Here is a 22,916-nt window from a genome sequence, read left to right as displayed (position 1 = left end):
CTCTGTCATTATTATCATTTTGAAAACTGACAACAAAAAAGTCGTGCGCAATCTCAGCTACAGACTCCACTGCAGGTCAACTCCCAATAAAATATGAACAGTGTTTTTTTATTGATTTGCTTTATTTCTAAAGCCAGAACAAACCAGTTCTATACCATCTTAAGGTAAATGGACAAACATTTACAAAAGCAGCTTAATTAGAGTCAGACAGAAGGACGAGTTCAACCAAAGTCAACATGTGCAGAATTGAACCCTTTGAAGCGCAAGGTGAAACTAAATGAATGAAAGCGAAGATACACTGAACAGCTGGGGAGAAACTCGCACAGCAGGTCCAAAAGTTATTTACTGGGACTCTCAAAGTGAGCCTTTCCTGGAAAAGACAAAACCAGCTTATGGCCCTTTTGAAGTCAGAACTAAACTAGAAGACTCATCAACCAAATGGCCCTCTTCTAATTTACTGCTTTTATAAGACAGTTTTGAAGGGTTAGGAAATTTACAAGCATCAGTTTTGTTTTCTTTCCGTTTACAGCCTGGATATGACTGAATTTGTCCATTGTTCCATCTCTTTTAATTGTTATGCAACGTGGACATGGCAGCCAACAAGCCACTCAGACATACAGAGACAGACCTAAGGATGTTGCAACTTGTGCCACGGCTATCATTAGCTTTTATGAGACTAAGTGCCAGACTAGGCAGAGAGCTGTCAGGGAAAATCCGTCGATGGACCCTCCAGCCCCTCCAGTATTGCTCTACCATCTGTCAAGCTGCAGCTACTGGGACTGAGGGAGGAGAGATATGAAAGTCAACGCTACTCAGTCCAAAATGCAAATTACAAACTGAAACCCAATTTTTTAACTGACTGAAAACTCTGAAAAACAATTCTGCACTGTCCCTTAAAAATAAGATAAACCCTTATTAGAAGACAAAAGGCTTCTAATAACATAAAATCAGAAAACCCATATTTAATTTTTTTTCCCAACAATTTTGAGAAAATGAAACAATTCTACAAAAGAATGCAGTAATTTTTTTTCAGATTAAAAGTTTTAAAAGTAGAAACCGAAACGTTTTCAAACACAAAGAAGTAAAACTAGCGTCTGCATTATATCATCTACTAAGAGATCATTAATAATCTGTCAGCAAATTATTTTGCTAAAAGTTTGGAATAGAAACTAGGTTGAATTAGAGAGAGGACAGAGAGTCAGAGGAGTGGAAATAAAAACCTGAGGAAAAACTGACATCATCATTTTCACATTAGAGTCGATACCATCTGTTCACCTTCAGCTAATGTTGCTGAAGAGGAAGGAATGGGCAGATGGGAGGAGGGAGAAGGAAGAGCAATATCGAGGTCCGCTCTGGCGTTTCTTCTTGTCAGTTATTCTTCTTTCCTTGCTTTCTGAGGCAACCTTGTGTCTTTAATTCCTCCTTGACTCATGTTATAACGGCAATGACCACTAGGAGATGCTGTTCATTATCACCACTTTGTTCCGGCACATCGACAAATATTACTGCAAATGTTAGACATTACTTAGTATTTTTCTGGATTTTTACTCCCCGAAACAGTTATTTGTGATTCATTACGAGCAATGACATTTTAGTGATCTTACATGATGGCATAATTTTGCCAGTTCACTTGTTTCAAGAGGTGAGGCAGTCAAAGTGGTTTTCAGCTCCAGAGGACACACAGCAAACATGACAAATGCTCTCTGTGTAATAATTGCAAGCTGTTGCGACATGTTTGTGTGTCAACCTTTCATGCCTAGAGAAAACACACATCTCTCAATATAATTTCCAAGACACAAAGAATACTTGATATCTGCTTCGTATTCCATGTGTTGTGAGCATTTTACAAAAAAGGGAGAGTGTTACTCTCCCTTTCATGTTTAGAAGCTGGTGAGTAAAATTAATAACTTTCTGTGCCAAATGGAAGCAGGGACTGATCAAATACTGATCCAATGACACTTATTATCCTCTAGACCTCTAGAAAAAATGTGCAAACACCTTAGAAGACAATCTTTTATTAAGATTAATTTTCTATTGTGGTAGCATAATCTCAGAATTATAAGTATGGACATTCGAGTGTTGGATGAATTATATACCTTACAAAATTAACATTTCCAAACTCAATGTGACAAGTGGGTTCAGAATCACAGTTTCCATACCAACTGTTCCTGCTTCGGAGGCAAAATGGAAAAATATTCTTTTGCTCCTACCAACACAAATGTAAAGATATTGTGCTTGCCATACATTAGAAGAACTTTAATGTGAAACCATGCACTTATTTAGTTGGAATAACATAAAAGATTTTGCAATACTTCAGGGTAGTCCATAAAAAAAAGAATCAAGAATGAGAGAGGTTCTGTAGAGAGGATTGGTCAAAGACCCGTCTCTGTTTGCTCCAGTCTTGACAAAAGATTGTTCAAAGAACAGTCTTCTTCCTTAACTTTAAAGCAGAAATTTGGGACAATTTATTGCTACTGTAATTGCACATTAACATGAGACTAGATGTCAAAAATGCTTGCAGAGCAAAAAAAATAGGTGTGACTAATTAAAGGTTTCATTTTTGAAAAGCATAATTGCAAATGTGTCAGTAAAGTTGCTGAAAATTTGAAAAGCATAAAAGTGACATCTCACTAAAATAAACTTCTTAATTTCTTTTTTGTTTTCAGACCAGATAGTGCTTGGGACTATTAAATGATTGCATCAGTAACGTGGAGATCAAATTAGTCAAAATGCCAATGCAGGTTTACTTAAGTGTTACATCAGCCAAAAATATTCTTAAATTTAAGTAGAGCGGACCATGTGAGGTTTGAGCCCCGACTGAGACTTTTGCTGCATGTCTTCTCCAATTCGCTCTCTGGCCATTTCCTGTCTAGTGCCTGTCAAGAAAAGCTAATAGTGCTACAGAAATATAACTTGCACCTTTAGGTCAATAAGTTGCTGTAATGAATGCCAACCATGAAAAATGTTACAGTCTTGGTACCAACCAGACTCCGCTGACGCAGCGGGTGGACAGGGCCCGCGGCATAATCTCTGAGCCTTGCTGCATGAAGCCTCCAACTGGGAACCACAGGCTGTTTCCCAGTGTGTACTGGTTCTCCAGGATGTCCCGCCGCTCCCGTAAACATGGGTGAGGGTTGTACCACTCATAAGGACTGAGCCTTAAAGAAAAAAGAGCAAACATGCAAAACTATGTTAAAAGGTATGCATTACTTTGTAAAAAGGGATACATTGGTGATCAGTTTAGGAATTTTTTCCCAAAATGTTTGTAGTCAAATGATAGGGTGACTTAAAAACATTCAAACCATAGAAAACAGAAAGAAGTTGCTCTTTTGTCTTATTTAAATGTTTATCTAACACATTTTGACATTAGACAGAAAAAAGACTGTCATGTATTAATCTTTTAAGGGTAGTCATATAAAATTAATTGTTTGATTAAAAAAAAATCTACCAAAAAACAAAGAATATATCAGAAAAGAAGTTTTCATAAAATAGTAAAGGCTTAACACAAAATACTAGAGATTAAGCTCACAAGCTGATGTTCACTTCCAACCCAAAACCTTTAGAGTTTTGATCAGGATTAATTCTTCAACTTGTTATAGTGATTTTTTGAGGCACTGAAGCAGCAAAGCATTGCCTATAAGTGTACTAAAACTCACATTTGAATTTCAGCATGGTGTGCTTTTTCTCTGCAGTCTACAGAAATTTTTTCCTGAAGTCTGAGATCATTTATGTTGTTTTGCCTTTCAGCTCTCAAATGGATTATATTTTTCCCATCTCAGCTTTTATTGTTTAATTATAAGCTATCAAGTGAAGGAAGTGAGGCCTTCATTGCTGTAGATGTTGCTCTGGGTCCTGTGGTGACCAAGTCGTTCACATGCTCTACAGTACGTTCTGTGGCGCTGCCACTGGGAAAGTTCACCTCTGTTACTATTTAGTGGCTTCATTGTAGTTCACTGGATTCCCAAAGCCTTAGAAAGGGCTTTTATATTTATCTTTAACTTTGTATTTCTCTTTATATGCATTATTTATTTCTTTTTCTAATTGGGGCATTTTAGATCACTTCATATTGTGGTAATTTCTTCATTCTGTAGGTCTGGTGCTCATCAGGTGTGGCTGATGGCACTGAAACAAAAAAATTGGTTTTGCAGTTATTTCACAAAATAACATGGGAACAATCAATTACTCAGACCAAGATGTTTTAGATATTCATTTCCCAAATAAAAGTAATCATTATTCCGCTTATTATATAAAAGGGCCATTAAAATTTTAAACATCTCAGTACATCAAAAAAGCAGAAGCAGAAGGACTAATGCTGATTCACAGAAGAGTACAAAAATGAAAAACTTGAAGCGTCATTAAACAGCTACCAAACTCTCATTATATTCTTTGGCTTAATGGGTGCAATTCTAAAATTTTTAGGCACAAATACATGAAAGCATTTCTTTTTCCGAGTGGAATGTGGTTCACTTTTTGATATTCAAGATATTTGATATTTCTCATTTTAGGCTTCTTTTTGTGATCGTGATTAGCAATGAACCCTCAAGAACCCAGTAAGACAAGCCCATTGACAAGTTCTTCCGAAACAGGCAAAACTCAAAATGTGCAACGTATCATGTTTTCTGATGTGAAATTATTAGAAAGGTGTCATACCTGGCGGCGAGGAAGAGAACACAGCTAACAGCAAGGTAGGCCAGCAGCATGAAAAGCCAAACAGCAGGAGAAAACGGGTCGAGAAAGGAAAAGTAACCTGGTTTTCGAGCCTGAAAGAGAAGCACAAAGAAACGCTCTGAGGATTGACAGCATTTTTTCCCTCTCACTTTGCCTTCATGTGCTTAGCCTCAAAGAAAGCAGTGTTGGGGCCAAGTCTCAAAATGTCGTTTTCTCTGACTGAAGTCTGCCTTGATTATGACCGACAATCATTTAAAATAAAAAGCAGTACAATAAAATTTAATTCCACTGGATGGAAGGGAAAAATGTAAGGACAGGTTAAAGACAGAACCTTTAATGAGATCTTTACAATTTGTTTCCACCTTAGTAATTTCTAAACTTTATCTTCCTTATCTAATAACATCAAAATAACTTGGAGACAGTGTAAGACAATGTCGTCCCTCAGGTTCTTTGAATAGGAGAGCAGCAACACAATGAGTGCTGATGGAAGCAGCAGTAAAAATTAACTCAGGCTGTTCAGCACCAGGGGGCAAGGGTGCTGATAAACATGGAGATGTCTTCACTAATGTGTGTGCCAGTCAAGAGCTTAGCCAATTAAAAAGATTACAATCTTTAATGTGCTCATAAGCTTTGTAGACACATGCAGCATGTTTCTAATGTGTTTAAATCAGATTATTTGCTGCCAGACACAAATGTATTGTATTGATTGCTTTGCAAATCAAAAAGCTAATCTAACATTAAATTACTCGCTTTTGTTTGTTTGTTCTTTTTAGCTTAGAAACTTGCTGAATTTACAGTGAGTTCATTGAAATGTTACACGTAGAAAAAAAATAACATTTCTTTTTTGCTTTTTAAACAATACACAAAAAACTACATATCTGAAAAAGGTATAATTTATTGTGAAGATAAAAGAGTGGAACTTAAAATAGAGAGATGGCATTTAATTTTATTAAAACATGAGTTACAACGTTTAACTTTAAAAGGTAAACTTTATTTATTGCCGCAAATTGAATTCAAATTTTAGCTTAAATTAAATTGCAGGGTTGGAAATCAATCAAAACAAATCACAATTTAATCACCATGAACTGACAAAATAAACATTTTTAACAATTAAGCACTTTTGATGCTTAATCGTTTAATAAATATGCATATAAGCTCATCAAAAGAGATATTCATTGTTTTTAATGTTATTTAGGCTATTCAACCAGGAGGCTGGTGCAATGTGCTGCTGTATCTCTTCAGCTTCCAAGCATTTCAGGAACAACTGATCATTGATATAGCTTAGAAAAAATACTTATTCAGAACTGTGAACTGTGGATGCTGACATGAGGACTGGAAGCATCTGTGTTTCTTTCTCAAGGTAGGAAACCAGACCTTACCGATTCTTTCCCCTGCAAATAAATAAATAAATAAAATAAAATAGAAATCTGATCAGTCAGAGCCCACATATCAGCGGCATTCTACAGTAGCAGCCCCAACAAGCAGACAGCTGTGGGCCCTCCACTTCAAGAGCTTAAAGAGTCCCAGCTGCTCGGCAGCCATATGAAATATCAGAAATCTGTTTGCAGCTGACAGACGTTGGCGTTGCCATCAATAGAAAAATAAAATTCTGAAATCAGCCCAACAGTAAACTGCTGTTATTCTCCACCTCAGGGTGTGCTTTTCAGGCGAAGATTACTTCAGCTTATCTGTGAGATGTGATATAAAGCCTTTAATGTCTCTGTCGAGCTTTAACTGTGTGAAGTCTGCTAAATGCTTCCAACGAGTGTCAGTAAAGTCAGCACCAGTCCTAAAAAGCTCCAGGCTAAATAGTATACAAAAAGATTCAAGGCCCCAGTTTCTCCCATTTTGTTTTGGGTGAGTAATATAGGGCTTAGATATTGGCAAGAGACGCAAGGCTATGAAGTAAAAAAAATAAATTAATTAATTTAAAAAATGCTGTTCAGGAGACCTGATTCTAGTCCAGTAAAATTCTTCACTGCAAGTGTTACAGTGCTGGAACAAACAGTGTGCAAAAAAAGATTATATTAGGGTTCTGTCTGTTATTGAGTCCACACAAGACAGATGTGGGTATTTTTAAGCTTTTGTACTTCTATACATAACTTTCTAGAAGAGGAATATTTTATGTGAAGCACTGAATCCACAAGCAGCTTCAGAGTACAGCTTTATAGGCTATTCTGTTGCTTAATCTTTTAATTTAAACTCATAAAACAAAAACACATGCCGGATGACTTTGTGATGTTATGATCACATCAATAAATCATCACTTTTACAACATGCTGCATGCTGTAGTCCTCAAGTCCAAGAAAAAAAACCCTTAAAGGCGTTTCAACAGAAATCTTTTGTTGTGGAAAAAAATAGAAGAAAGGCTCTGGTTGTGGGGGTAAATCACTGGTTTGTGGTTATTCAGGATGACAGACGCACTGATTGGCAATTTAGCACTCTTCAAAGTTGAGCGATGAAAAAATATTAAGCAGTGACAAATATCAAGCGGTGTCAGACATTTTGTGAGGAAATCATGCAGTGTGACTGATATTTTTTGCCCAGCTATGAGATTTTCTGCACTGTCTCTTGTTCCTCGTCCTTCTCTCTCTTCTACAAGCATCTGGTTTTAAAAATAGGCAAATTAATGTGTAACTAGCTGCCAATGTGTTGCTGGACTGATTCCTTTACCAGTTTATCTGAGATGATACTGCTATAGCAACAGATTCTGCAGTCTGGCATCTTTCCATACACAATACCCTTAGAATTGGTTACAGTAAAGATGTTATCATTTTGAGCTTACAATGTGTAACATGTTCCAGTGTTTTAGGGATTTAGAAATCAGTGAGTATTAAGGCAAATAAGCAACAGGATGAAAAAAGATGTATGGAAACTGGAGGAAAAGTAGCATTTGTTGTCAAAACAAAATTATATTAATTCTGCAAATTGTTACTTCAACAACTTTCACATGAATTTGGATGAAGGTAATAGTTTGATACACAGTATTGGATTTGTGGTGGCAAAACACGATTTAAACAACATTGTTGAAAATAACTGAATGGTCTCTGTTTTGTTATTCTTAACAGGTTAAATATGTAAAACAAAATAACTGTATTAAAAAATATGAATAATGTAAATCAATCCAGTTCAAGTCTGCTAGTCTCTATATTCTAATTTATTTAACTTGAATCTAAAGAGTTAATGGTAATACCAAACAAATAAAGAAACCTAAGGAAAACAAGTTTACATAAAAATCATGATTGTATTTTAAGCAATCCCTTCTTCATTCAGGTTTGAAAAATTAAACTAAGCTAGATTTTGAATTAAAAAGAATCAAAACCATTTCAGATTACTTAAAACAAACTGTTCATTGGCCTCGAAACAAATCCAAAGCTCTTAAACTCATGGAAACTTTAGCAGCAATAGGTACTCAGAGGGCTGAGAAACGTTTTGAGTCTGTCACTCAAAATGTTTTGTCCCTGTGCAACGAACCTAATGCACACCAAATATATATGACAGCTTGGACATGGTTTGCTAAGCAACAGAGGTGCTTGTCATTTTTCACACCTTTTATAATGCTGTATTGATTAAAAAGCTCTGTGCCGATGATTCAAAATAAAGTATGATTAAGCCCTTTCAATAGTGAGGATCATTTAGCCTTTAGTTTATCATCAGTCCAAACAGCTGGGAAAGGAAATTCAACTTCTCAACTTTAGTAGACACTGAAAAATTGAAAACGCAAAACATCTTAACATAATCAAGAAGGTTCAATAGAAATCTTGAGGTTACTATTGCCTTGTGGTCCATTAGCAGACGACCCTGCCAATATGTGTGCCAAGATCAACATGGCCTGTCACCTCATCTGCTCAGGGTTGTGCAGTCAGAAGGTGTTTAACAAAGTGAATTTATGGTTCAAATCATCCAGTCCAGACTCATCCTGGAGGCAGGAGTTCCTGCCTTGGATTGAGACGATGGATCTCTCACAGCACATCAGTGTGAGAGCATAAATTGCCGCTGCAGGCCGTAACTGTGAGTAAAAACGTGCTCTCTGTCAACTTAATCTCTAAATAAACACTTAAGAAAATGCAGCTGGGACACTACTGTGTGAGCTGGGCTTTGCTGTACACACATTAAGCAGCTGACTGATCACTGAGTCAATAAACTGATGCTGTCACTGTGGACTGGATCAAACATGGAGGACAGATGGTGGAGGTGCATACTAATGAGCTGCAGATGTACATTATCTGCAGACAGGGACCATGCAGCCATTATAGTTCTTCCCGCAAGGAGACAGAAGTGAATCTTTTAATGATAATTGTAACTAAAAGAATGACTATCATCATTAATTGTTGCTAGACAAAAGCTTTGTTTTTCCATTTAGTTTCCATTTCCCAGGTCCGAAAGATGCAGAATTTTGAAAGGTACACAATGTGATTTTCCACAGTTCCAACTGATTAAGGTTCCCTTTTATACTTAACACTAAAAAGGTGAAAAAAGTTATCTTTTCCTTGAATATGATAAAAACTATAGTAATCAGTGATGATGATCTGGATTTCCTGTTTTCATTGGAGACATTGTTTGAATAATTGTTTTTAAAATTGCATGATTTTCCCTGTGCATCGTTGGGTTTTCTCCTGGTACTCCAAAAAACTGTTAAATTAATTGTCCTAAGGTCTAAGTGTTGCATGTGCGTGGTTGCCTGTCTCGAGTGTCCATGTGTTTGCCTGTAATTGGCTGGTATGGGCTTAATTAGTGCACATTACATTTTTCATCTAAAAAACCTGGGTTTTCTAAACATCTTTCACCTTTTTTGTGCAGAACTTCCATTTTAAGGAAGTTAAAGACTTCACTTGCTACGACTCGGTGGTTTTGCTCACATATCTCCATTATCACTCTGTGGAAAAGGGAGTGACGCAGTTATTACATTCTACGATGTTCAAATCAAATTAAGTTCACGAAACAAGAAAGTAACTTTTTCTGCAAGATTTGTCTTTACACATTTAAGTGTAACCTTATGGAGATGTGCTATGAGAATTATTAACAACTTATATTAAAATTGATAGTCTTTATTATCCCATGGGGATACTCTTTTTCACATGTCATTACAATCCGTGGATACAAATAACTTAGGCATATCAGAAAAAGTGGAACATTACATGCATATACAGCAACATTAATATTTCCCAACATGTCCCATATAGACTCCGTCGCAGACCTCTAAAATATGAAATTCATCCCTCTTTCTGTTTTTCTACCTCCCCATCTGCATAACATCACAAGAAAGACAAGGAAATAAATGATTGCCACAGGATGATAACTGATAAAGTCAATCTGATGATAGCTGAGGGGACAAAACTTTTCTTAAAATGATCCTTTTTCCAGCTCAGAGTTCTGTATTGTTTGCAATGCGTGGTGAACTTATGGTGAGTGTGTGATTTGTGTGAGTCAGACTTGGAGGGAGAAGGTGTACAATCCTGGATGCAATGGGTGAGATTTTGATGTTTTGTTTCTTGGTGGTGACAGTATCCTGAAAGAGCAGGGAGAGCAGCAGAGTAGAATGGGCTGAACAGGGTAACAGAGTGATTTCAGTTTATGTGCAACTACAATCTATAATGTTGTGCATGTTTTTGTGTGAAGGTGATCACTAAAGGTTAATTCTTTGTCCACGGTGAACCTCAATATTTGAAAGGGTGGATCTGTTTGACCTCTTCAGGATTATGCAACATGTGATAAAAGGCACAATATTTGGATGAAGACAGAGGCTTTATTATGTCTGATGAGATACAATTGTGATGAAACAAATGGCCTACTGCCTAAGTGTGGTCAGACTGCGAAAAAAAAAAAAAATGCATTAAGAAAGCCCAACAGAAGAAACTTAATAACTGATGAAATGTAGAGCGTTATGTTACTGTGCTTTAAGGACATTGAGTTTTAAAACTTATATATAACATTTATTTCATGATGATTTGTGATCAGATTGGGACTGATAATCATGACAATCATGACATCACAACTCCGTTCTGAAGGCAAATAAAGGAAACATAAACGTGTCTTTATATACCAGTTCTTTGTATACCAGCACTTAAATTAATGTTTAAATTAACATCACTTTAAGATGCTTATCAGTTTGTAGGAAGCTGTTAAAACAAAAATAGTAAATGCTTTTTTTTCTTGTTTTCCTTTTCAAACAAATTCAACCGTTCATTGTTCTAAACTCAAGCATACGGTTTACTTTAATTAAGGAAATAATTAAGTTAATGTGATAAATAGTCAAAGAAAGTTGATGAACAAAGTTAACATATGTTACAGATATAAATAAGGTATTGCAGGATAGTTGTAGAAACTCTATATCCAGTACACTTTTAATGTGATTAGGCATAAACCCTTTTTCTGCATCTGCTTTTTAGTCCAATCCTTCTTTTCAAGGAATTCGGCATCTTGACCAGGGAGTGATTAGAGGAATCTTACATGACTTTTGATTATGGTCTTCTCAGAAAATCCCCCTTTCAGCCTTTTATGTTAAAAGCTCTAAGAAATAAGAAGACAGGAGCCCATCTACAAAGCAGCTTGCAGCCTTATTGTTTTGTATTGCATCAGCCTCTTCGGTAGAGACGCTTCAAAAAGAACCTTTTTCATTTTTGCACCTGATTTTTGCTTGCTTTAGGCCTAAATTGAGCCAAGTGGGTTTTATTTGTTTTTGCTTTTTCCTGTTTCTTGCTGAAAAAAAAAGAAAATAAGAAAAACATACTTTTATTTTAAAATGTACTACGGATATTTTTTTCAGAATATGGAGTGTAGAAAATCTGAGCTGATTGAATTCACTTTAGCTTAAAAAGGCATGTGCTTGAAAATGTAACAAATTGTAGCACTTATGAAGTTCAAAAGCTTTCTGTAAAACTCAACTGTAGCTAGAATCAGACGAAGAGCACAAAACCCGTCACTAATGATTTGAGTGTTCCTTGGGGCACTGTGACCTCAGTACATGTTAGAAGTTTGTGTGTTTCTTCATAGATTTAAATCCATCCAGCCATTTGTTGTCTATAGCTTCTCCTTTAAAGGTCACAGGGGACCTGAGGCCTATTTCTACCAGTTTTGGGTACAAAAAAATACAGAAGAGAACCATATTATTAATTACAAATAAATCAGATTTTAATAACCTAATTTAAAAAGCTACTTTTAATGTGGCAGCTATAGTAACTACAGCCTGTTTTCACTGTTTTGGATCTAAAACACTAAAATCATGGCCTCCCTTTGTTTAACTGTGAGCCATGGCATTTTAAACAACAATTGATTCTCTGATTTAAGGATTCTAGGGCACAATAAGAGGCTTAGAGCTGGAAGGAAGTGGAGGCAAAATAAAGAGTGTGGATGAGCTTGTAGTGATTTAAAAGTAATCAATAAAATGCTTAATCAAAGGGGGGGCAGGCATAATTCAAGCAGGACCGGTGTGATGTATTCCCTCGGTGGAGTTGCTGGAGAGCTGATGCTGCATTTTGCTTCACCTGTAAATGAGAAACTGCTGCATTGTTTAGGTAAACACAAACTGAGCCGCATTATTCCAGTTCATAAAAAGTAAGATATGCAAAATGCACAGACTGGAATAAATATCGGACAGCATCATCAACTTGAATTAAAATACCAGTTTGACAGCATCTTAAATGTATAATATAAAATGTAGAATTTTATTGTTTTTATACAAAAATCAATTAGTCTTAATGTAGCTGATGATAATTACTAAGGCATATAAATGTCAGCACATTTTTTGTTATACACATTGTCTATTATTGTTGCTTCTTATTTGCCAAATGTAGTTTTAAGACATTATTATTATGAAAATTGTTTTTCTTTTTAGTTTTGACAATAATAGATTTTTATTACAGAAAACATTTTTTGAGAACTTTGTGCTCCTCCTAAAGCGTTTTCTTTTAAAGTAGAATAATTAAACATTAATTAACTTAATGATTGTTCTTCTGCTAATTATATTCATTAAGAAAGCAAACAAAGAACGCATTTCTGTAAAGATTATTTTAGTCAGATTTTGCTCTCTTTTGTCTCATTATTTACTCAAGCGCCAAATGTTTCTGGAGTCTTTTAATGGATCTACTGTCCATAAATTTATGCCATAAATGTCAAGTGTTTTGGAAAAATTTTTTTAGAAACTAGTGAAAAAAATAAGAGATGAAAGTAGAAAGCATGTCACCATAAATATGGAATAAATCTGACAATTTCCAAACATTGAATGGAAACAGTAATTTTGCTACTTCCTTTAGGGGGGCAGTTTTCATAGTGTAAAACACAAGTTTATTAAATTCTTTATAACACTGGAGCTGAACCCATGAAATCAACAACATAAATAAAGATAAAAGATTCAGCATTCGCTGCAATTGTTTTATATCTGTCTTCAGTAAAAATGACTGCAAAACAGAATAAAAAGGAAAATCCCACAAGAAATTTCAAAAGATATTTTTTTGTACATAAAAAGCATGCAGCATTTGAAAACTTCAGAACTGTCACAAATCCCATGTCTTGAATCTGCAGGTTTGTCAGACTCAGGAAGTGGGAAAGCAAAAAAACCCAAATTTTAGATTCCAGTCAGGAAGCCCAAGTCTACCATCCCCGATCAGAGGCTAAAAACTCACAATCTAAAGCAGCAGCTCCTGCCTCTATACCTTCCCTGCATAAAAAAATAAATAAAAACATGCCCTCTATCTGTGTTTTCAGCTTTGCTTTCATCTGATCTGCCCCCCAAAAGCACCCCGCCTCTGCTTCGTAGGTGTTTGTAGTAATACTTTCTGTTGCTTTGTTGGAAACTCAGTTTGACTGTGTGACCCGAGCGGTCGAGCGACTGTCGGCACCTCCAGCAGCACAGCTCCTGCTGAGAAGGAAGCCCCTGATGCAACTGCAGCTCTTTTTTTAACCTCTGAATTCCTCAAATCAAACACACAGAGAGGTTGCAGACATAAAATGATATCAGGTGCAGACACTCCATGCTCCAGTCTGTAGGATTTTAGTCCCAACTCTGCTGGCGGGATGAAAAAAAAAAGTGAACTTATTAAATTTCAAAATTGATATTAAGGAGAAAACTCCCATAACTTTAATATTTCAATGTTTAGAGTGTGCAAACTTTGTAAATGACAGAAAATGCTTATACATTTATTTTTGATGTTGCAAGAAGATTGTTAGTATCATTCTTTACCAATCAATGTCAGAAATCATATCTGTTTCCAAAAAGTTATTTTTAATCTCTTAGATAAGGGAATAAAGAATGGCGGCTGGAAACTCTAAAATATTTCCACTTTTTTGTTCTTTAATTACTTCCTAATTTGATTTGGAAATTGATGAAAGACAATCCTATGACTTCCAGACTAGAAAGCCTCAGATCAGGCTGTATGTTCAGGCTTGTTGTCTTGTTGAAAGGAACAACATGTGACCCATTGATAACTGTTTTGCAAACCCCAACAGGTATGTTTTAATTGTTTTCCAATTTTATCTCTATTTAGTGTCAGTTCCTCCCTCCTCTCATCAATTCTGTCTGGTTTTCCTTTCCCTGAAGAAAAACCACATGAAAGGGACAATTTGGCATGTTCTGTTCAGTATGTCAGCTTTGCACCTTCTTTCACAAGTTGGTTGGGTTCCTTACCCAGTTAGTAGAAAAAAAAAAATATATATATATATATATATATATATATATATATAGATATATATATATATATATATATATACACTTCTTATTTCTTGCTTCCAACAAATGCTTTTTTTGTCACTCTGCCACAAAGGCCATATAGAAAGGGAAAACAAATCATGGCATCTCCTATTTAAATTGTAAATCTTTTTTATTATGACAAATCATGAAACAGTTTCAGGAGTAATAGTTCCTTTGCAAGGTAAATGAAAAAATTACCTTATTCAACATGTACTGCTACAACAGCAGAAACATGTTGACATTCTAACCTAGTATTTCACTAAAACATAACAATGCATCGTGTTCTATTTCCAAACAACAAGCCAATACTTTTTCCACACACTTTGAACACTGCAATGCAGCCAATATATTGGTTTTTGAAAGGAAAGCACAAGCTCAAGAGTGAATTTGCCTTGAGATGAAAGTGACATTTAGAGCAACAACGAAAGAGAAACTGAGAAAGTGTGTGACCTTGGATTTACACCGAATGCGTCTCTGCTCTGCTGCACACTTCACCAGTGGAGAGAAGCCATTGCTAACCACCATGGTTTGCACTATGTGTGGCTCCATTCCACTGTGAACCCCAGGAGTGCTTTCTTTGCGACTGAGGTATAAAGTAAACATTAAATCCAAGTATCTAAACTTTATAAGCGACATGTTGTTTCTACATACAGTATGTTTTAAAACTGTCCCTTTGGTGTGACAGTATAACAGACAGATAATCTTTAGGTAAAATCAAGCTCCTCTGCTTCCAAATATGTGAAAAGCATTTTATCTATAAAAGTTACCTATGGCAGCTTTAATCAAAACTGAAAATGTGAAGGCAAGCTCACCAGATGCACTTGGTAGAGGATGCTGATTCCCAGAGTCATGAATGGCTTGGAGAAATCAATTACCTTCTCCCTCTCTGAGGTGATGGTGAAGCCGGCGACGGCCAGGTCAGCTTTCTAAGGCAAGAAACACAAATATCAGATATGATTGTTCAGTATTTGTAACTTCCAGGTACAGGAGAATATAAATGAATGAAAATGGAAAAGGATTCTCTTCTTTCTGTGATTTATGGTGCATGTGCAAACAAAATTGAAAAATAAAATAGATAAAGAATCTCAAACATAAGGTAGAGGAAAACAGAAATAGCAGAGAGTGTCAGTGGAGGTCTCATAGAAAATACAAAACAAAAACCACACAACATAAAAGAAAGGAAGAAGAGTCAAGTGGGTCAAGTCACTTCAAGGAAAGCAGATATCTGGGTAAAAAAACAGGAGACAATAATTGAACTGAAGAAAATAAAAAAACAAGAACTGGGGCCTTAACGCAAATTTCTATTCAGTGATATACCACCAGAAATGTTTAGTCCTTAAGTAAATAATGAGAGCAAAAAGAGCAAAATCTAACAAACATAATCTTTATAGAAATGTTTTCTCTGTTTGTTTTCCTAATTAACATAATTATCAGAATAACGTCCTGCAAATTGCATTCAAGTTTAACTATTCTGCATTACCAGAAAACACTTTGGGAGGAACATAAAGTTGTCAGAAACAATGTTTTCTGTAATGGTGTTCTAATAGCTTTTGCCTTCAGATACCAACATTTTCTCCCTCTGCAGGGTTGATGGTGTAGAATAGTTTCTTCTTTGCATTTTCAAAGAATAATTTTCCAACAATGAATTTAATTAATCTCTTACAAACACAAGAAGTTGTTATAAGGATCATGGATTCTTAACATACAATTAGATTACATAAATCTGAGAGCTTTTTTTTTTTTCTGCAAACTTTCTGCTGTTCATGAAAGGAAGAAAACAAGATCGGGTGAATTTTTTAGTGAAATTTGTCAGGATTTCTGGTCATGCAGAGGTGTGTCTTGGAAGTCCATGATGTATTAGGACATTGATAAGCAGAAAGACAAAATGGGCTGACAGGAAACAACAGATCTGTCAAAGGAGGAACTGGTGAAACAAGGGATATTTATGGTGGGGAGCTACACAGGTGAGTTAAAAAACAAATTGAGGAACAGCTTTGAGAGGGACAAGAAAAGGTGTAAACAAAAATAAACTCAATTTTCAAAAGGCTGTCACCTCTTTTTCCTCATAAAAAGTTAAAAGCAATCTCTAATCAGCGGAATATACTTCAATTGAAGTTTGACTCATGTTTATCTCAAATTATTTTGCTGTTTCCAGCTTCAATCAGTAAATTTAAAACTGTAACAAATAATTAAAAAAAATTTAGTATCCCCTGGATGCTCGGGGCAACAATTTCTGATCGATAACAGTCAGCCACTTGCAGTACTATCACAGTGTCTATACATCATGCATAGTTTTGTCTGCCAACCTGTCACTGATTTTTTTCCCGCCTCACAAAATGCTTCCAGTTAAATGGCTTCAAGATAGCGGAGGCTTCTTCAGGGTTTATGTAACCGAGTGTCCTCTGACAGGCGATGTTGTTTATCTGACTCTGTCATGACAATTACAAAATGACTTAACTAATGCAAAATAAGAGTCTTAAATGTACATATGGGGTTCATAACAACAGCTTAAGCTACATCAAACTCTAATTCATGCGTTGTAAAACATATTTCACTTTGTCATAAATATTGAGATTTTAATATTGCAAGAACCTGTCCGGTTGCATCTCCTTAAACATCTGACATTAAATACAAAATGTCAAAAGTCTAACAATTATTTCCTAGATTTCAAATTAACTGTTGATGAGAAGTATTAACGAATTATGTATTTTTGTTTTTTTAGTTTCACAACAGATTTTGCATGAATTGAAGGCTGATCAGTGGCTTTTTGAGGTAAGGTAAATTAAAGGAAATTTACATGTTGATGAAACTCCTATAATGTAACCTACAAAGAGTCACCATGGATAATGATGCTGTAGGCAGAAAGGAAATCTGGTAGCAGTCAGTCATGCAACATATCTGAAGAGGCCTCTGACTGAAGATTGTTGGTGCATCACACATAGGAGTATTACATACTAGCAGCTTAATTTCTGCTCAGCAGAGAAGAAATATCACAGAAATGTGTCCTGGATTCATCAGTTGTTGGACAGCACTGCAGATTCCCTTCTTTAGTTTTTATAATTTAGTTTTTTAAAAATCCTTCCTTTGCCACAACTTGCAAAACAAGGGGGGATAATTATCTAAACATGAAATATATTCTTGAATCCCCCAAAAAATGAACTACAGTTTGCAAAAAGTTCAAATCATTATGTATGTAATAGATCCAACATGTTGCCACCATGAGTGGAAGTGTCTTAGAAAAATATTAACAAAAGGAAACAGCAGCCTGGATGATCATCTCCTGCTCATTATGCCAGAAGCTTAGATTTATTCTGTAAGGACACCGATTATTCAAACACAACTCATACATTCATCAGACATAATTGGCCGTCTGAGTCTGTATGGGCAATATGTTGCCTAATTTGTGGAATCATGCTGTCAGACGCAATGATTAATAAAAGTTCTGTAGTTGAAGGTATCGCTCAACGTTGTGTCATGACTGAATGAATCCAAATGGAGGCCGCCTGTGTTTCTGAAATCACTGCTTTGCTGCCAAGTGATGAAGGTAATTTTTAAACCAGGAGTTAAAGCTACTGTTGCCAGTCTTGAAGAAAAGTAAATTAATGCTTAAAAACTAACTTCAGTTACTCCATCATACAGCTTCAATCAGTAAATTTATTTTCAGTTGCATTTCGTTTCTTCAAACCCAATTTAATCAATGTAAGGTTTAAATTAACTTCTATCATACTGATGATACACTGACTGTTGAAAGTCCTGAATTCATTATGGGATTCATAATAAGGGTCGGCACCTTACTCCCAAACATTTAAACCACTTTTGCACAGATTCTGGAGCTTTTAATGAAATATTGATTTTCTTACTGTAGAGGAGTCAATGCTGAAGGTGCAGCTGCCACTGAATGTATTACGAGTTAACAATGAATTGTTATTGTGCTGGTGTCATGGGACAATGAGAACCTTGGTCCCTAACAAGTGCCTTTTGTCCTGATTGCGTAAATAGTGGAACAGCAGGACAGAAGGTGACACCAGACACAAATGCAGACAAACAGATAAACTTCATCAGCATTAAAATAAAACACAAATTTCTATCTGGAGGGTGGACTCCACCTGTTTGATTGACCCAAAATCAGTTCTATGACGTTCCAGACTTCATTTGCTCTTTTTAGTTTTTGCCTAAAAAAGAAATCTGAACTATTTTAGAGTAGTGTGTGTGTGTGTGTGTGTGTGTGTGTGTGTGGGTGTGCGTGTGTGTGTGTGGGTGTGTGTGTGTGTGTGGGTGTGTGTGTGTGGTGGGGTGTGTGTGTGTGTGTGTGTGTGTGTGTGTGTGTGTGTGGGGGGGGGGGGGGAGGGTGTGTGTGGGTGTGTGTGTGGTGCGTGTGTGTGTGTGTGTGTGTGTGTGTGTGCTTGTCTAACATCCCTATAATCTGACTTGTAAAGTGAATTATTCACATTTTGAACGTGTGCTTCGTGCTGAATATGGATAAAGTCGTCACAAAGGAGAATGAATTCATGAAAATGTTATCTGTGAAATATTACCTGGAGTTCTAATTCAGACTCTCTATTCTTCCTTGTTAAATATACAGAAACCAGCTCTCTTCATCATGCTCTTGATCTCATTCTAATACGAAGAGTGGACTATTATTAACAACTATAGAAATGTGTGACCACGGAGACTGTGAGAGGAAATTTGAGTCTCGTATGCATCTGATCATGCAGATACAAAATTAAAAGCAGCAATTGTAATTTTTCCTTTGTTGCCAAGAGCAACTTTATTGAAAACAGCGATCCCAACTTGCCCACTTTAGTTTATCACGGTTTTGACAACATTATAGCCTGAACAATAAATGAAAATTATCTGAAAAAAGTATGATCAAGAGGAGGCCGTCCATTTGGTTTGACATACAGTTCTGTACTTAAGGACATAAAGCAACCCACTACTAAAAGAATCTTAGCTAGATTAGAAAAATGTGATAATGTAAGAGAAATTGAAGCTAAAACAACTTCTTAAATTCAAATAGTGGAAAAAGAGAGAAAAAAATCAATCCTCAGGCTGTAGGCAGACAGAGAGTTTTATCATTTTCCTTAAGCTTATGCAGACTTAATTTGCTGCTTTAATTGACATCAGTTTATATTAGATAAAACAATATGACAATATTTTTTTTTCCATGCGCCTTGAGACAACATGTGTTGAAGTGTGTCTGATTCAGTGCTATATAAATAAACTTAATTAATTTGAAATTTCACTGAGGTACTATTGGTCTATAAACTTCCTCTATTTCACTCTGTAATATTAATTTTCCTAATCCACTCAACACATTTTTCCTGCTTTTGAAGTTGCTCTGCTCCATCCCTAAAACCAGCTTTTTTTAGAGAAACCCATTGCTGTTGAACTTTCCCTGCTCACAGGTCTCTCTGCAGTGAATTGTAAAAGCACAACAAGCATGGCCTAAAGAAGGCAGGAATGTAAACACGCTGTTATTCTGCTGGCGTTAACATTTATCCAACCACCTTTTTGTTCCACAAGAAAGTAAAAAAAAAAAAAAAAAAAACATACTTTAGAGAGCAAGTTTCATCCCTGCAGAAAAAGTCTGCATCGATGTGCAATATACAACAGGAAATATTTTGGCAGGAGACATTACATGTAGTCATAGAGACATACTGCTGAGGAGGAATCGAATATTTTAGTAAAGGAGTGAAAACAAATATTGTGAGAGCAGCGTTTTTGAGCGAGAGGGGTTTAATCTGAGACTAGAAACAGTGATTACTTTTTTGTAAGTAAAAATATTTCTTATATGGAATCAGGAAATATAAATGCTTCAACAATAAGAGTGTAATTTTGTATTGGCTTACACTACCATGTTCAATTTGCTTAGCAAAAATTAATCTTCTAATTAATCTTCTATTCGTAACTAATTGTTTATTTTTACTCAAGAAGCAAATAGGTGTATTTATAAAAATATTTATCAGTCAAGTTAAGGGATTACTTAATTATGCATTACATATTTTTATTCTGTTTTTAACAATAACATTTTTTATTGTTATTGTAAAAATATGTTTGCAGAACTTTATTAAAATTGTTACAGAACTAACAATGTTTTATACATATATTTGCTTTCATATTTGGCACAAAAAGAATTGAAACAGTCTTTGTGGTTCCAGCTTTGGTTCCACTCACACCCCAGCTGATGAGACTGCAGTGAAATCTGTTGGAAAATTGGCTGGTCCATCTATTAAACTTTACATAATGCAAAAGCATTGGGCCTTTCTTCTTTCTGCCCTCAGTGGAGCGAGCACCAAAAATAATGAAGCTACTGCTGTCAAGAAGTGGTAGCAGAAGAGGGACCCAAATGTACACTAACACACAAGGCCAGAGCCAAGAAAAACAATGTTTTATTAAACAAATAGAAGAGCAGACACACATCCTGAACTCCAAAGTGAATCCCAAAAAAATAAGGTCCAGCACAGAAATAAAAGTGAGCAAAAAAACAAGAATGAAACACTGATGATCTGCCATTTAAACCAAAATAAACCAATGTGCATACATAAACTCAGAAATATATTCAGAGGGGTCAGAGATAAAAGGTGGCTGACTGAAGATGAGCGGACTGGAGGCAGAGAACAGGTGGTGGATTAGATACAATGGAAGAATATCAATAGAGACTGGCAGAGAGAAGCTATACAACATACAGTTTCCACAGAGCAAACAAGGAATAAACCAAATCTCTTAAATAGTGAGCTGCACATAGAAAATTGTCGGCTTTCGATGTCTTTCTTCTTGCATTTTTGATAATACAGAATGCAACTGTGGTTTTAAAAAAGTACGTCTGATTTTTCTTTTAATTCATAATTATGCACAACTTTGAGTTGGTCTGTGACAGAAAATCCCAACAACATAATGAAATGAAAAATGTCTGAAGGAGGATGAATGCTTTTGCAAAGCACTGTAAAACTAGCTAACAAAACTCATCAAGTCTATTATATATATAAAGCAGACAGAGAGCAAGAGCTGCATAAGGGGATAAGAAGAAGGATCTTCAATATCGCAATATTTAACCCATGATAGGTGGATATTTCATAAGGTGTCTTCTGAAGGGAAAAAAGCCTAATACATCTGAAAGGTCAGCATTGAATTGGATAATGCACATTTTCCACTTCTTTAAATTTCACTTTCTTTCCTACTGGAGGACACAAAGAAATTCAATTTACTGCATTCCAGTTGTATCAATTGGTAATATTGACTGGACACTGAGAGGGAGCTGAAATCCATCCCTAACACAGCCAGGACATGAAGCTTTCTTCTGGTGACATAAGCACGGTTTAAAGTGGGTTCCTGAAAAACCCTCTTTTAAAAATGCCCTTTTTATTTCTGTTTTTCCACACCAAAACTGCCGCAATACACTCAAGTTTGGATTTAACCTTGATGGATGAAGTCAGAAAGGTGAAATTAAAATTGAAAGATAATCTCATTAAGGTTCAACTCAACTGAGGCCCAGAGTCGAGCCATGGTGGAGTGTTTATCTGGACCCCAGACACCTCTCTGCTCTTTAATTAACACCTAATTGATTAACAAGCACACACTTCTTAACTAAATTTCTCCCACTTTCATCAGACTTCTCGGTCTTACAAACAACAAAGTTTATAGGAGTGTGTTTCTGTGTTTAGGTTGGACAGTTGTCATGTCTTGAGAAGCGAGAGAGAGGAGAGAGAGAAGAAAGAGTGACTGCTCTTTCGAATGCACAGTTTTGTGGCCACATATTTAAAATAAAGGGATAGCTGCTTGTGTGTCTGTCTGTCTGCGTGTGTCTGTGTGGGTTCATACTGAGGAATCCCACAGTGTAATTGAAACAGCTCTGTATAATTAGTAAGGAAAAAAGGCAGTTGATTAGCCTCTTAATGGCTCTACTGTGTTCCCCAGTTTCTCTTTCTGACACACACACACATACTCACACAACCATCAGCTACAATCACCATTACCATCACCATTATGTGTGGCCCTGCTTCCAAACACAAGAGAACAATTTTTGGGGTCGCTAACCCAGAGACTATTTTTGATGCTTTTTACTAGACCCCACTAATTAAACAAAGGTTAAAGCATCTTTTCAGGGTTAAAGTTAAAAGTACCACAGTGTTTTAGGCTGGGTTATAAGGTTTGGGGATGTATTATGGTTTCCTCATCACACCCCTTTCACACAGCACTACCAGGCTGGGCCTTCATCTTTTCTGTCTCAGTTAAGATATACTATAGGAGGAAGCCAAGTTTCCTGTATAGAGTAGTCTTCAGTCTTTAAACATATGGATCGGGTAAAACCTTTCCAATCTGAGCAACAACTTTTCAGTTTTCTAATAATTGTTACTGATACACTTAGCTTAGATTCAATGATCTTTACTCTCTCAACATACTTCAGTGTAACAAATTCTGTGAATAACACAGCACTATGAAAGCCCTGGTGTGTTTTTGTGTAATTGCTACATCACTTGCTTGAACCACCAAGCTGGGTAACTCTATCATAGGGACTTAGAGACTATGACTAATTCCTCTGGCATTTCTGAGGCAAGTCTGGCCA

At 36.0% G+C, this 22,916-nt stretch overlaps 1 protein-coding gene across 1 annotated transcript in view; it reads right to left on the bottom strand.

Moving 5' to 3' along the window:
- LOC129353315 (glutamate receptor ionotropic, kainate 5-like) overlaps positions 1-22,916 on the bottom strand; it is a 177,649-nt gene that overhangs the window by 17,213 nt on the left and 137,520 nt on the right. Inside the window, exons 13-15 of the mRNA XM_055022595.1 lie at positions 15,166-15,279; positions 4,651-4,760; positions 2,985-3,158 (exon numbers count right to left, since the gene is read on the bottom strand). Coding sequence (XP_054878570.1) covers positions 2,985-3,158; positions 4,651-4,760; positions 15,166-15,279 — 398 coding nt within the window. The remainder of the gene's footprint in view (positions 1-2,984; positions 3,159-4,650; positions 4,761-15,165; positions 15,280-22,916) is intronic.

Source organism: Poeciliopsis prolifica, unplaced genomic scaffold, assembly GCF_027474105.1.
Source record: "Poeciliopsis prolifica strain line A6 unplaced genomic scaffold, Auburn_PproV2 SCAFFOLD087, whole genome shotgun sequence".
Taxonomy (NCBI): domain Eukaryota; kingdom Metazoa; phylum Chordata; class Actinopteri; order Cyprinodontiformes; family Poeciliidae; genus Poeciliopsis; species Poeciliopsis prolifica.
This window is presented reverse-complemented; position numbering and strand designations above follow the sequence as displayed.